General features: G+C 45.7%; 1 protein-coding gene across 1 annotated transcript in view; it reads left to right on the forward strand.

The window, feature by feature from the left end:
• Positions 1 to 1,034: 1,034 nt before the first annotated feature.
• LOC124710762 (melanopsin-like) overlaps positions 1,035 to 16,573 on the forward strand; it is a 178,850-nt gene continuing 163,311 nt past the window's right edge. The window contains exon 1 of the mRNA XM_047240955.1: positions 1,035 to 1,183. Within this exon, the coding sequence (XP_047096911.1) occupies positions 1,035 to 1,183 (149 nt within the window). The remainder of the gene's footprint in view (positions 1,184 to 16,573) is intronic.

The following is a 16,573-nucleotide window of genomic DNA, read 5'->3' on the forward strand; positions in this document are numbered from 1 at the left end:
ATATGATTGCTAAGTAGGGAGCTACTGTATCAGCGTAATCTGAAAGGCACCTAATCGGTTTACAATCTGGACCTGCAGATTTGCCCGTATTAAGCGATTTGAGATGCTTCGCAACCCCTAAGGTATCTACTTCTAAGAAACTCATGCTAGCAGCTGTTCGTGTTTCAAATTCTGGAATATTCCATTCGTCTTCCCTGGTGAAGGAATTTCGGAAAACTGCGTTCAATAACTCCGCTTTAGCGGCACAGTCGTCGGTAACAGTACCATCGGCACTGCGCAGCGAAGGTATTGACTGCGTCTTGCCGCTTGTGTACTTTACATACGACCGTAACCAGAGTGGACGCGCACAAGTAATGTTGCGGAAACACCGCCAATACGTCATAGAACCGCATCCGGCTTGTACTACAACCTCCACACACTGTGGGTTAAGCTCGTCATTGAGCCGTCAGTGCACTCGACGCCTTGAATCATTCCAAAGGAGACAATATACTGACCCTACGTATCACACAGCATGTCTCTGGTAATATAATGTTACTTGCCTATGTTGTTTTGACCTTTCAGGCGTGAGAGCTTCTACAGTGGAAAAATTAATGCTGTTTCGACCAGCACTTCAGAACGATCCTGTCGGATTTAATATTGGAATACTTCGCCAGCCGCGGTGGCCGAGCGGTTCTAGGCGCTTCAGTCCGGAACCGCGTGACTGCTACGGTCGCCGGTTCGAATCCTGCCTCGGGCATGGATGTGTGTGATGTCCTTAGGTTAGTTAGGTTTAATTACTTCTAAGTTCTAGGGGACTGATGACTCAGATGTTAAGTCCCATAGTGCTCAGAGCAATTTGAACCATTTTTTTTTAAATTGGAATACTTCATTTGTCGAGAAAAACGAGTTCACGCTGGAATGTCAAAACCCTACACTTCTCGATTTTCGTATTGTCGAACACGATATCTGTGTTGCAGTCTTGTGCAGATGCTTGTAAGGATTGTGTGCATATTGTAGGTTGATGAGGGAACAGGGAGACTAAACACGATGCCGACATGTCTGCCCCTGTGGAGGACCGGCTGTTGATGCAGATGCGCCGTGCGGGTCGCCGCGTCAGCAGGCAACACTACAGGTGGTGCTTGAATGCGCGGCCACCAACATCGAGCGCCGGGCGCCCAGTGAGAGGAGAGCAGAGGGCTATGACGTAGCCAGCACGCCGACCCAGTTTCTGGGCGGCTCGCGCGTCCTCAGCGGAACACTGTGTGACGTCACGGCAGGCTGCCACGTGTCACGGCGCTAGGCGCTCGGCTCCTGCGGGTCACGCGGGAGCGTTGAACCAGCTGTGGCGTCCGCAACGTCACATCGTGGCAAACAGTTCATGCCAATATTTAAGACCGTCGTGGCGCACAATTCTATAAACGTTCCAGCCATATGTGGACCTGTAGAGCGAGCATAAGTCTACTAGACATTAGAGAGGGGCTCCGATTTTGAGCTGTACGTTTAACTGAAAGCTGGTGGCTTTTGCTGTCGGGTGTAAGTGGACAATACGAACGTAGAAAGGACAGCGAGTATAACGGAGAATAACAAAGACTAACCAGTACTCCAGTAGCGATTGAACGGCATTGCTGCATGGCGGCAGCAGTCAGAGCAGGCCTTTGAGCTGTACATTTATCTGAAAGCTGGTGGCTTTTGCTGTCGGGTGCAAATGGACAATACCAACGTAGAAAGGACAGCGAGTATAACGGAGAATAACGAAGACTAACCAGTACTACAGTAGTGATTCAGCGCCACTGCTGCATGGCGGCAGCAGTCAGAGCAGGCCTTTGTGCTGGTGTCGCTACCAGAGTCCTGGATATTCTTCCAGTTTTGTTGTCACTGTTAATACTTATCGACAAACACATATTGTGCTAGACTAACTTGAACCACTCTATCGAGTCGCCACGTTACATTCCGCTTTGTAAATTATTTTGTTGCAACGGGAAACAAACCGACTCTTTCCGTCGACATGTGGGCATCGTATGAAACACGTGATGATTACCCTTGGGCTAGGTCCAGTTACACATTCAAAAAAGGAAATTGCAAATATCTACCGAAACGAAACTGCTCCTGATAGCTAATAGGACGGATGCTCTCTTATACAGGGTGATTCACGTTGTTGTTGTTGTCTTCAGTCCTGAGACTGGTTTGATGCAGCTCTCCATGCTATTCTATCCTGTGCAAGACTCTTCATCTCCCAGTACCTACTGCAACCTACATCCTTCTGAATCTGCTTAGTGTATTCATTCCTTGGTCTCCCTCTACGATTTTTACCCCCCACGCTGCCCACAGCATTCTTCTGTAGCACCGCATTTCGAAAGCTTCTATTATCTTTTTGTCCAAACTATTTATCGTCCATGTTTCACTTCCATACATGGCTACACTCCATACAAATACTTTCAGAAACGACTTCCTGATGCTTAAATCTATACTCACGAGATACGCAAATATTTTATATGGTATTCTACAAGTAAAGCTAAAGAAAAAGTTCATATAAATACAGGTCAGCAAATTTTTTAGTTACGGAGTTACGGCTAATAAAAGATTTTGCCAGAAATTTAGCACCTTGGCTAATATGAAGCCATCGCAAAACTATACGAGGTTAAAGTAAAGCACGATTTCCATTTATTTCGTTGTTTTTGATCTTGTGAATCTAATAAAACATATCCCAGACGTGTGTCCGCAATAGTTTTCCAGAGCATCCAGAGAAGCAAAGACGTAACGTCGTAAAATGTTTCTTTTCCTAACTAATTGGGCCAATCTGTTTTCTTAGATTCTAGACATTGCACAGTTTTCAACAGAAGTTGTAGAGAATTTAATTTTAGAAAAAACGAATGTGTCAGATAATCCGCTTTTATTAATACCATAGCATACGTGAATTCATGTGAAACTGGAATAAACTAAGCTCAGTATTAAGGAAGTTGTGTAGCGTACATGCAATTACGCAATACATTCACAATAAATGTTCAAAAATGTCTCCACCGAGTTCAACGCATTTAGCTGCACGAGTATGAACAGATTTTGTTGCTCGTTACAGTTTCACATGGTTCTTCTTAATTTCGTCTGTTGCATTTATAATGAGAGCAAGAAATGCCTCACATCTATTGACTATGTCCTCATAAACTATGTCTTTCATCCATCCCCATACACAAAAATCCATTGGTGTTAAATTGGGCGATCAGAGCGGCCACAGACATGCACACCATTCCTGGGGAAAGTGTTCAACCCCAACCGAAGGGCAGGATCTCCCGGATGTAAATGATACTTTTTGTTTATGGCAAGGATACAGATTATTGTACTTCATTGTCCGCCATACCTTAGACGGTTAAATGCCTAATCGTTGAGAGATACGTCGTGTATTGGTACCCGGGCTACGTTGAACAGCATCCTTAATATCCTCATCATCTCTTTTCGAGCGCTCATACTGATTATGAACGTAAGCTAGGGAACCAGTCTCCAGTAACATTCGAAATACTCCGCTAATGGTTTATGTATTCGGAATCTACGAGTTGGAAACTGCAGCAGTAGCATTACCCTAACAGTTGCCATAAACAAAAAAACCATGTCGGCGTATTCCTCTGAACTGACTGAAACAACTCTCGAACGGTTGCCAAGAATGACAAAAACGTTTCTACTTTGCAAATCATCTTTTACTTTAACCTCAGTTTTGCGATGGCTTCATATTAGCAAAGTTGCTAAATTTCAGGGTAAATCCTTTACTAGCAGTAATTCCGTAACCAAACATTTGCGGTCCTATGTTTCTATGAACTTTTTGTTTAGTTTTACTTGTAGAATAACATATTAAAATATTTGAATATCTTTGTGAATCGCCCGTAGGTACAGGTTGCTCAGAAACAGTCTGAAAAGCTTGTAAGGATGTTATAGAGCATATCGTGACGAGAATTCAGTGTTAAGAAAAGGATTGGATGAGTTGCACCGTTTCGGAGTTATTTAGCGAATTCTGTCGGTCCGCAAAAGGTACGTGTGTTATCACTTGTTGAAATGCTCATTACCAGTTAAAATGTGCCTTTTCAGAAGTGATAAATTTAAGCTACGTGAGCTAAAGCTACGTTTGTTCGGTTTGAGGAACAAATAACGAGGCCGGCCGCCGTGGCCGAGCGGCTCTAGGCGTTCAATCCGGAACCGCGCGACTGCTACGATCGCAGGTTCGAATCCTGCCTCGGGCATGGATGTGTGTGATTTCCTTAGGTTGGTTATGTTTAAGTAGTTCTAAGTTCTAGGGGACTGATGACCTCAGATGTTAAGTCCCATAGTGCTCAGAGCCTTTTGAACCATTTGAAAAAATAACGAGTTTGTCAACACTGTCTCTGTCAGGCAACGTGAACTCGCTCGCGCGCCAACGCGACGGTTAACTTCAAGGCTAAATAACTTGGAAACGGCGCAGTGATTGGAATTTGTTTCGTAACAATTACTGATCAACCTCTCCCTCCCCCCCACCCCCACACCCTGCCGTAGTGGTCCAAGCTCTTAGACTTTTTCTGACCATATTATGTGCAGGATGTTAACCTAAAGCTTGCAAAGCATTGGAAATGGAAAGTGCTATTGATGTACAGTTTTCACGGAATGGATTGGTGGTCAGGTCCTCGTATTATTAGTCGATCAACGAACTGTAATAATTCTTAAAGTGTATTTTTTGTGCAAACATACAGTTCTTTTAAATGGAACAATGCCTGTTAACACCAATTAACTAGAAGTAGTGTAAATTTTAATGTGAGTGGTGTTTGTTGTAGGTTTCTAGTGCGGATTTTTTTACAAGATATCGCATTTTGAAAAGTTCCACACTGGAACTTGTACAATACCTGTGGTAGCACACGCTGAAGAACAACATAAGTGCGTACAGTAGTCATATGGATACCGACCAGTACACGACACAACTGACAACCACAGGTTGTGTTCAAAATGAACACCGGCAGCGGCAATACACGCCTCCGGTCTGGTATGTAACGACTGCTGCACATGTGCTACCATTTCCGCGGAAATTTCCGAGCAGGCTGCACTAATACGTCGTGGTGCACCATTCGGTGTAGTTGGTATGTCCGTTTAGACTGCATTTTTAAGCTTTCCCCACAGAAAGATTGTATAGGCGTCAAATTCGTGGAAATGGACGGCAAAGGTACAGGTCCCAAGTGTCCAATCCAACGATTGGGAAATAATTCATGAAGAAATGCTGTTGTACTTCGTGCACTATGGGATGGTTTGCCATCGTATTGCTGCAGCAGGTTTCTACTAGTCTGCAGAGGAACACCTTCTAGCATCCGCAGAAGACAGGTGTTCTGAGGCTGCAATACTTGTGCGCGTTAAGCGCTCTGTCTATGAAAAAAGGGCCTCTGAGTTGATGCTTCACTATCTCACACAAACGTTTACACTGCATGGACGCTGAAGTTCAACCTGACGAAGCCAACGAGAATTCTCAATACACCAACAGTGCATGCTTTGTCGGTTTACCTCGCCTTAAATGGTACATGTGGCTTCATCACTAAACAAGATACATCATGATTCATCTGGAGTATTCTGTCTTAATGTCCATGAACAAAAATTAACACAATTCTCATAATCGTTCCCATGCAGCTCTTGACGGAAAAGATGGAACCTATGTCGATGGAGAATGTGGAGGAGACTTGCCTGACTGCAGCCACCTCATCGTGCAATTGCGCGCGAGCTAACATGCACATCAGCTGCAACAGCAGGAAGAACATTAATATCTTCCTCTTCTGTCGTCAATTGTTTCCTTCTGTTACTTTGTCTAAGTTTATCCTACCACATTCACGTAACTGGTTGAAGAGATTGATAAGAACGGTGGCCATTCTGAAAGCAAGGTACGATCGATCTCGAAATGGAAACGACAGAGAAAATCCGATGAAACTTTGCAGAGACATGTTGGATAGTGTCTCTAGTACGCTCGTCGATTGCGTGACGTCCCTATTTCCAGTTCTCAGCGCACAGTGAGAACTTAAAGATGCCTAGAAAAAAGGGTCTCCCTCCACGTGTGAGGGTCTGGTGAGAGATTTCACCTAAGGCGATTCAGTCCACATAACATGGCGGTCATGCATTTCCTTCGTCATGACTATTCTCACCAACACTCTCCAGAGACTATGAATGTGCTCCCGCAACGTTTTCGATGGGAAGTCGTTGATTACCAACCATACAGCCCGTAATCGGCTCCCACTGAGTTTCGTTTCTGCTCACATGAACCGCTGAGACAACGAACTATAGACCAGTGCAGCGATTTGGTGGAAAGCACAGGCAACTGCCTTCTGTGACGAGGGCATTGGAAAGTTGGTACTACGCTTCGACATATGTCGATGTCTGAGCGGCGAATATGTAGAGAAGTAGATGGGAAGTTACAAACAAAACATTTTTGAATTTCACAGTGGTTGCCATTTCGCGAACGATCGGACCTTACTTTCCGAATAGCTATTGTAATTGCTGAGATGGTTGACTTCTATGACTTATCTTGCCGTGTAGACCATGAACCGAGGGAGAATCGCTGGCTCTAATTATTCTATTTCCCGTCTGAGTAACAATCCAGCTTGTTCTGGCATGAGTGTTTCCTTTTTGGTTTTCCTCTTCTGGCCGATATTTAAGCACGGCGCTTGCGACGTTGTGAGTCTTGGTTTTCCGCTCCGGGTCGCTAGAGGTCGTGCTTGCCCGTAGTGTGGGCGTAGGTTGTGTTGTGGAGTCTCGCAGTGACCGTTGCGTGGATCGTTGGTTGCTTGCGGCGCCGTGTTATGATTTGAGAAGTGTGTAGGCGCCGGACTGGTGGTGATGGCCTCTAATGTACTACGAAGAGTGTATGTAGTACGACCCCATGCTGGATGCCTATGTACGCTATGTGGAGTCTCGTCACTTGCTGCTACTAACGGTGGGCACCTGCTAGTTTCTTTCAAGTGGCATTGGTGATCAATCTGATCGTAATTTCTACTCACAGCCGGAAACACCGTTTGTGATTATCCCCTCTGAGGCGGGTCATCCGTCGGGGTGTGCCCGCTGTTACACTGACTTTAAAGTGACTATTAAAATAATTGTTTTGCACATGTTTGGTGTTATACTCGGAAGAAATTCCAGGAGTGAGTTCTGTGGAATAGTCACTATATTATTAGTGGAATTCCGTTGGTCTGTTTAATGGATCAAATTTCCCATTGTTCAAATTGCTCTTTAACAAGTTGTTATTAAATTTTCTATACTATTGCTTAATGCACCTGTAAGCTTCACATTTCTGAAATTGCTCTTTAACAAGTTGTTATTCAATTTTTATACTGTTGCTTAATGCACCTGTGGGAATTTTGTCCTGGTAAGTTCCTGTTACCTTTGTGGGGAATTACGATTGTTATTCATATTCGTTAGGGACTGTATATTTGTTTAATTAAAAAGGAAGGATCTTTACTTAACTTGTTTCATTCCATGTGCTCATGTAAAGTTTGATTATCCTTGTTATTGGTGGCCCTTGGAAAGCCGGTTTTGTAAAAGATTTTTTAAAACTGTTTTGGGGATACGTGTAATAAATCTTTGTGGACTACAAGCCTGTGTTTGCGTTTTCTTGTGGTTGCTCTTGGTGACTGTTGAAGAATTGTAAATTTTGCGTCCCAACTGGTAGAAGATTGGCTCTGAGCACTGTGGGACTTAACATCTATGGTCAAGAAGAGTTTTATCTGATGGAGGGAAGAATAGCTCCTATGTTTTCGAAGGTTTATTGTTCTGTTTCAATAGCCTTTCTCCTTATAATATTACTGGTTGCTTCTGAGACATTGATCTCCGTTCCCTGTTTACAGGAGACCATTATCACTGTCACCACCCGCACTTGCCCGAGCATCGCATGTTTACGTCGTAAATATCTGGTATAAGAACTGCGCGTGCGCGGCCATTCGTGTGACGGGAAGTGTCGCGGAGGTTGCGGCCCGTCTCCGTGCAGCAATCAACGCTCCACGCAACGGTCACTGCGAGACTCCGCAACACAACCTACGCCCACACTACGGGCAAGCACGCCCCGGGGCGGAAGACCAGGACTCACATCGCCAGAAGTGCCGCGCTTAAATAGCGGCCAGAAGAGGAAAATCAAAGAGAAAACACGCATTCCAGAGCAACCTGGATTGCTGCCTTGACTAGAAAGAGAATCATTGGCGCCAGCGATTACCCCACAGCTCACACCGTACAAGAACGAATTGCATTTTTCCTACTATTTCCGTACACCATGAGCACGTCGGCTTTTCCTGCATTGGTAAATCCAATTGAGTGAATAACCCGTAGTCTCGAGGCAGTCTGCTTTCCGCAGTCTAGTAGCTCGTGCGTCCAGGGCGTGGAACTCAGAGCGCATGCGATTATTTACTTCGTGTTAGCCTTTGCTAGGGCTTGCACCTTCGAACTAGAATGGCTCATTCGTACCGACAGTGTACCATTAAGATCAGCATTATTAATGAATTCGCACGACCGAAGGCATTTGAACTAGAACGATTTACACCAAATTAAAATAAAACCACAAGATATGATTGGAATCCCCGTCTCTATCACAAGCTGATCAACGACACGGTGTGTAACAAGATCGTCCGCCACCATAAAGATAGACTTAAATTTAAACATTCTGAGGGCCATGTCGGAAAAATGGCTATTGATCATGTGGGGATTGGATTAAGGTCAGGCTATTTGAGCTACTATTTGAGGTTCCTCCTAAAATTGAAGTTACCGCACTACAACCAAGTAGCCTGGAACTTACTCACATACCAGAAAAAGGGACAACATTTACCAATTTTTCTTTTTGAGTAATCAGTCTTCTTACTGGGTTGATGCGACCCGCCACGGATTTCTCTTCTGTGACAACCTCTGCATCTCAGAGTAGCAACTGCAACGTACGTCGTCAATTACCTGCTGGGCGTATTCCAATCTCTGTCTTCCTCTACACATGTTGCCCTCTGCAGCTCTCTCTAGTAGCATGGAAGTCAGTCCCTGATGTCTTTATAGATATCGTATCATCCTGTCCCTTCTCCTTGTCAGTATTTTCCACAGATTCCTTTTCTCTGCAATTCTGCGCAGAACCTGCTTACTCCTTACCTCATCAGTCCACCTAATTTTCAACATTCATCTGTAACACCACATCTCAAATGCTTCGAGTCTCTTCTGTTCTGGTTTTCCCACAGCCCGTGTCTCACTACTGCTGTGCTCCAAACATCACAGAAATTTCCTCCTCAAGTTGAGCACTATGGTTGATACTAACAGACTTCTCTTGGACAGGAATGCCATTTTGGTCAAAGTTGGTCTGCTTCTGATGTCCTCCTTCCTCCGTCCGTCATCGGTATTTTGCTGCATAGATAGCAGAATTCCTTAATTTCATGTACTTCCTGACCATCAATCCTGCTGTTGAGTTTCTCGCTGCTCCCAATTATGCTACTTCTCATTACTGTCGTCTGTCTTCGATTTAGTCCCACCTTCGGTGAGTACTAATTCGAAAAACGATAAGCAGCTGGATTACACTGCCTAAATCAATGTACAGGAAGACTGGTACAGTTCAAAGGTCCTACACGTTTCAGTGGCCACCACCTGTGCTCAACGTCAACGTGCACCACTCACAAACGGGAGGCAGCAGCATTAACATATGAAGGTCTATAAAGGATATTGATGGCTGGGGGACGGGGAAGGGGGGGGGGGGGGGAGGGGTCGGCAGGACGACACGGAAATCAGTGCAGTCGTTGTCGTAATTGACTATTAGATGTTCTTCTCCCTTTGTGTATTGTTTTACCCAGTCAACATCCTCATATACATTATATACCTCTTCATCTTCAGCTTGCGACATGGACATGTATACCTGAAATATCGTTGTCGGTGTTGGTTTGCTGTCGATTCTGGTAAGAATAACCCTATCACTGAACTGTTCACTGTAACACACTGTCCGCCCCACCTTCCTATTCGTAACGAATCCTGCTCCCGTTATACTAATTTCTGCTGCTGTTGATCTGACCAGAAATCCTTGTCTTCTTTTCATTTCACTTCACTGATTGCTACTATATCTAGTTTGAGAATTTACATTTCTCTTTTCACATTTTATAGCTTCCCTACCACGTCCAAACTCCTGATGATCCACGCCCCTTCTTGTCGAACGCTGTTCTTTCGTTGGTTATTCAATCTTTTCCTCATGGTCACCTCCCCATTGACAGTCCCCTCCTGGAGGTCGGAATGGAGGACTATCCCTGATCCTTCGCCAATGCAGAGATCAAGGTGACACCTTTCAGAGTACGGGCCACATTCCCTGTGGATACAAGTTATGTGTCTTTAGTCGGGTGGTTTCCATTGCTTTCTGCATCCTCACGCCGTTGATCATTGCTGATTCATAAGCCTCTTTGACGAGGCCGTTGGCAGAATGAAGGTGACTTCTTACGCCGGAAGTCTTCGGTGGCGAATGCAGATTATTAATCGAAATTTAATTGCTGGCTCTTTCCGGACCCTGTAATACGTTCTTTTTTATTACTAACCGGAGAGGCCATCTTTCTTTTTCGCTTGAAGGCAGCGGTTACCTGAACCATATGCTTTTATTATTTTTATTTTCTTGTTAACGCATTCTGTAGGATTTATAATATGAGATTAACAATCTTTCCTTGTATGAGCTAAACAGTATAACTACAAACCACACCCACGTATAACGTTGCAATAAGTAACGCTCTGTCGAAAGTTAAACAAAAATTGAGTTTAAAAAACCCAATAAAATTGGGTTAAAAAGAAATAATTCTCCACCTCCGCTTCAAATTTTAATGAATATCTTTCGTAAATTAAAGCAAATCCTGGTACACCTATAACGTTTAGGTGAAGTTAAATTTCAGTAGCAACCACTTCAGTGTCATACCACAAACAATATTTCTGTAGACTTGAAAGCTATTAAACTGAACGTTATTGTCCCGTAAAACAAAGAAAGAAAAACACATCCCCGCTTCTATATCATCCTGGTACGTCTCCTCGAAGGCATATAGTATCGACCGATTCTCGTCTTCTGTTCACACTTTCATCGCGTCGATAAATTAACTTCTCCTGCCATGGACGTTCGAGCTGCGCGGAGGAGGGGGGAGTCTTGAAACGCACTCCATAGGAATGAAATATTATCGGTATTTCGGATTGCTCATGAACTTCAGATATTCGAAAGAACAGATACCATCTTCATATAGATGAGGCTTACGGGCCAATGATCTTCTTCAGTGCGGATGCTCTCACATTGCCCGAACTCTTACGGGAATCGGTAGATTCACTGCAGCGAGTAATGAGTATAATGGGCAGGGGCACTACAAATGCAGTGTGTGGACAATAAGTTGGGAATGTGAGTCTTACGGCGGGCCTACCAGAGATAAGCCCCTGCAGTCGCAATATCCTCTGTGTCCCCGGTGGCCCAGACGGATAGAGCGTCTGCCATGTAAGCAGGAGATCTCGGGTTTGAGTCCCGGTCGGGGCTCACATTTTCAACTGTCTCCGTTGATATTTATCAACGTCTGTAGACAGGTAAGGGTCTGGATTTCACTGTAATTTCATTCTTTGTGAGCTGCAAGATCACCAATGGTATCTGTTCTTTTGGACAGATACCATCTTCATGTGGTTGTATGTTGTGGAGTGACTGGGAAATGTGCTGGATCGCCACTGGCGCCATTTGTGAAACTAATACTGGTTCATCTTTCAAGATTCCTATCAGACAAGTCAGATGTCGTCTCCACAGTTTTAACAATGTGCTGATATACAGTTCTCGATCCTGAACATACTCAAGACCAAGCTTACACCCTTCTAAGAGGGAGGGGTAAGGGCCTCGAATCTTACTTTAAATCGTATATCTGCACTCACAAGGAACCGAAAGCCGCCAGTATCTGTCGTGCTATCATCATCTGCATCGGGAGCACTTGAGCAAGGTGCGGAATTCGTGACGGAGCGTGTGATGTTCCCTTTGACACCAATCCAGACTGACTATAGTAGTCTCTTACAGTTGTATTCTGCTGTGCGACATGTGTCGTAGGTAAAAATAATCTCTAGGCATTTCAAGGAATTCAGGAGCCGTAAAGGTGCTACACAATCTTCCGTTAGTCCAATAACGTTAATATTCATCGCTACAAATTTGACCACATTTATACGCCTGTCAATTAGCGTTCTATATTTGCGTATCCAATTTATAGCCACACTCATATAGTTTTCATTCCGCACTATCCGCCCCAGGTCATCCGCGTATGACTTGCACGTAAATGTGTATCCTCTCAAAGACAGTCCTGTCAACCGGTGCCAAAGGACGCAAAGTAACGGGTCGAGTGCCAGTGAATATAATGTTGTAGATAAGGGACATTATTTTCTGACAGATCTCGCTAAGAGATTTTGTCGTACGTTCATTGACGATAACTTTGGTGCAAGCATTGATGAGTAGCCGCATCACGACAGATAAAAATTGTCGTGGAACCAGCATGTGTGTCAGGACTTCTGCAAGATAGCTATGGATTACTCTATCAAAGGCTTCTCTCCAACAAGCGCCGTCTAGATTTTGTTATCTTCGCCGAGTGAAGTTCGATCGACAGAGATCATTTGAGCAATACTCTTCGGAGACTAATAACAATGAATACTTTAAAATCGCAATTAAGGAGCGTCCGTGGTCTATAGACGCGTGTCCGTGTACCACCGAGATTTTGCGTACCGGGATTATCAGCCCCTCCACACAACCCGGTCGCAAGGGCACGTCTGGAGGCAACTCGTGACAGATAGCAGTCCATCGTGATGCTGTCATGTAGCTGAAGGTCCTATAGAATTTAACAGGGAGGCCATCTGGTCATGGAAATTTATTCACCGCTCCCCTACCAATGGCTCCCATCTCATCCTCCTCTATAATCTCCTCCATAAGTTGTGCTTCCGCCTCCGGTTCAATGGTGCTGAAAATCAAATGTGTAACTGGGCCCCCATATCGGTATCCATTGCAGTGTATAGTTGAGTGTAATGTATAAAGACGTTGCCTATTTCTTGTTGCTATGTTAGATGTCTGCCATCATCTACGTCCACAGAATGTACCAGGGCTCTTCGTCGTTCTTTGCTATCGTTGAAGATGTGATACACCGTTGGACTTTCTCCTCCAACCCGGTATTGTGTCCGCGCCCTGACCACTGTACCTTCGAGGTGGCGTAGCATGATGACCTTTGCTCGTTGTACTGCCGCTTGCCTCTCTGGAGGAGGCACTTGTTCGGCCCATTCCCGTAGCACCGTGAAATGGAAGTCCATCTCTGACGTCGCCACATTGCCTCGAAGGTACGTGATCATTGCACGGCGCAGTGCCGGTTTGGCGCAACCCATCCACCAACTTAAGGTCGTGGGATACGACCAAAGGCGTCGCTTGCAAGTTTTCCAAACATCTTCAATGGCATCTCGGCAAGCTGGGTCCCGCAGGTGGGCGACGTTCATTTTCCGAGGACCGCGGCTGCGCCACAGTTGCTGCCGCCGGATTGAGATCGTACACATTAATTTCGTATCGTCAGTATAGGCTGCAGCCCACAGCTCTGCTTCCAGGAGGTCAGCGTTAAGACTGCGTGTAACCTTGTCTCTGTCGAGACGGCTAGCGGAGTGAGCCGTTGTATGCATGTAACCAGGAGGAGACAATGGACATGCTCCCAGATGTCAACCCGTCAACCCGATGCATAGTTTGCACCAACGTTCGTAGTTCTGACCACGTTATGTATCGCGGAAATTGATCATTCGGTGCAAGTACACAATTAAAATCACCGCGTAGGATTAACCGGTCGTGTCGACATTGGAAGAGGGCCATTGCCACTTCGACGAAGCCGGGATGCTCTCGTCTACTGTCTCTAGCGAACGAAGCATAGACGTTGATGAGTCGTACATCAAGTGCTGTCATCGCTAATCCCCACACCGATGGTAGGTACGATACATCCTCTGCCGTGATGCTTTCATTGAGAAGTATTGCTATGCCGCGGCCAGTGATATTTCAGATTCGTACCCGTACATCAAAGGAAATTCATCGACGTATACTTCTTGCGGGAGGACGATGTCGATGTCCCCTGCTTGTAGCATATCTCCCTGACACCTGACGACGCGACGTCCTTCCCTGCCTTCATCTCCAGTCAGCCTCCATCTCGGGACACCGACTTTCACCCGACTGTGTCGGATGCGGTTGTCGCCCTCTCTGTGTCTGACTCTACCTGTGGGCCCACCTCTGACAATGTCTCCACTGAATCGGTCCGGTCACACATTTGTCTCCTGAGCGGACGACGTCGATGATGAGGATGGACTCCCCCATAGTTGGGTCGGCTCCCTCCCTTCTGTGAGGGTCTAACAGGGAGTTCGCTGTGCTTCCCCCGTGTTTGACTGGTCTGTCCTCCTGCCGATGGCAATTTGGCAGAATTATCGCATAGGCACTGCCAATAACCATATTATTCTTGTACGCTACAAACTGGCTTTACTCCATGACATCCTGTATGATATGGGCATTGACGTATCTCTCGTTCAGGAGGTGCATGTTGTAACTTTCTATGCTCCCCATAGTTTTGAAGCACATGTCTCTCTCTTGCTTCCCCTACTGGTAGTGTCCACTTGCGCGGCATTATCCTCACTGATACAGTTGCCTATCGCCCTGATGCCAGAGGTATGGCTCTCATTTTTAGTGGCGTCAGGATCATCAATGTCTATGCACCATCTGGTTCTGGTCGCCGCCGTGGACGTTCCTCCTTCTTTTCAGAGACAGTCACTGCTCTCTTCCAGGGCCGGCAGAAAGCATAGATCATGAGGGGAGTGGGGCGATTTCAGCTGCACCCAGACACTCAGAGACCAACTACGACGTCCCTCTCCAGCACCTTAGCCTAGTGGATTCTTGGGAGCATCTTCATCGCGATCATTCAGGTTTACGCATTTCACTAACCGTTCTTCCAGTCGACTCGATCGTGTTTACATCTCCCGCGGTATTATCAGTGGGGTGCAGGCTGCTGAAGTCCACTCTGTTCTCTGACCATGACGCATATATCTGCGCCATCAATCTGCCACCAAAGGGTGTGGCGCGGTCGTGGACCATGGAAACTGAACACGATCCAACTTACTTCACCCGACTGCCGGCAGCTCATCGAGACCAAGTGCGCTGCTTGTCGTCGACGTTGTGATGCCTAGCAGTCATGGTGGGTGCTCTGTCCAAAGCCTGCTCTCCGGAAGGCTTTGATTGGTTACGGAAGCAAGGTTGCGGCATGGCGGCGAAGGACACAGGAATTCTATTTCACCATTCTCCTGGAATGTGCTATGACGCCTTTTTCGCAAGAGGAATAGGTGATGGCGAATCGTGCCAAGGCATAGCTCACGTCACTCCCTCGCCGCCACCTTGAAGGAGCTATGGTCAGGGCGCACATACACGATGGGTTACCACAAGAGCGTCCGTCTATGGATCAAGTTATAGCGGAACGACGCCACCGTCGGAGGAATTTGATTAATGTTCTTACGACTGATGATGGCAAGCGTTATCATACCCAACGGGATACCGGGTCAGCCATCCATGCACATTATGTTACGCTATACTCTGAACAACGTCACCGTCCTGTCAACATTACGGTGCTCCGTTCCCGCGTCTGATTGCTAACGTCACGGAGGACGAAGTCGATGATGCTCTCCAGGCGGGTTCTAGGAAAAGGTCGCCTGGCCCTGACGGCCTCCCACTTGAGTTTTATCGGACATTTCGTCCCCTTCTGGCGCCAGTGTGGACGGAAATTTGTCAGGACCTAATACCATCTTTCGTGCCGATTCCAGACGCTTCCTCGATGGTTTCCTAATTCCTATCCACGTCTCGGAGTATTTCACGGATATGCGATTGCCGCCCCTTGACATTCGTCTGTAGGATCACATCTCAAATGCTTCGATTCTCTCCTCTTCCGGTTTCGCCACAGTCCATGTCTTACTGCCATACAATGCTGCGCTCGAAACGTACATCGGAAATTTCTTCCTCATATTTGCTATTAGTAGTCAGTCTTGTCTTGGCTGGGATCGCCTTCTAGCCTTCTAGTCTGCTTCTTATGTCCTCTTTGCTCCGTCCATCACGGGTTACTTTGCAGCCTTTGTAGAGAAGATCCCTCAACTTCATCTACTTCGTGATGTCCGATACTGATGTTTACTTTATAGCAGTTCTCTTTTCTGATACTTCTCATTAATTTGGTCTTTCATCGATTTAGTCTCAATGCATATTCAGTATCTATTACAGAGCTCATTCCATTCAGCAGACTCTCTAATTCCTCTTCGCATTCACTGAGGATAGCATGTCATCAGTGATTCTTATCATATATGTCCTTACACCATGAATTTTAATTCCACTCTCGAACCTTTCTTATTTCCGTCGTTTCTTCCTCGTTGTATAGCGAAAGACTACGTCCCTGCCCGACGCTCTTTATAATCCGATCACTTTGTTCTTGGGATTGCAGTCTTATTATTCCCACTATTGTATGAACCCGTCCGTCCCGGTAGCTTATCCGTATTTTGCTCAGTATTCCGAATTCTTGCACACTTTGAAAATGTCGAACTCTTTTTCCATGTCGCCATATCCCATGAATGTGTATTAAATTTC

This window comes from Schistocerca piceifrons, chromosome 1 (assembly GCF_021461385.2).
Source record: "Schistocerca piceifrons isolate TAMUIC-IGC-003096 chromosome 1, iqSchPice1.1, whole genome shotgun sequence".
Classification (NCBI taxonomy): Eukaryota; Metazoa; Arthropoda; class Insecta; order Orthoptera; family Acrididae; genus Schistocerca; species Schistocerca piceifrons.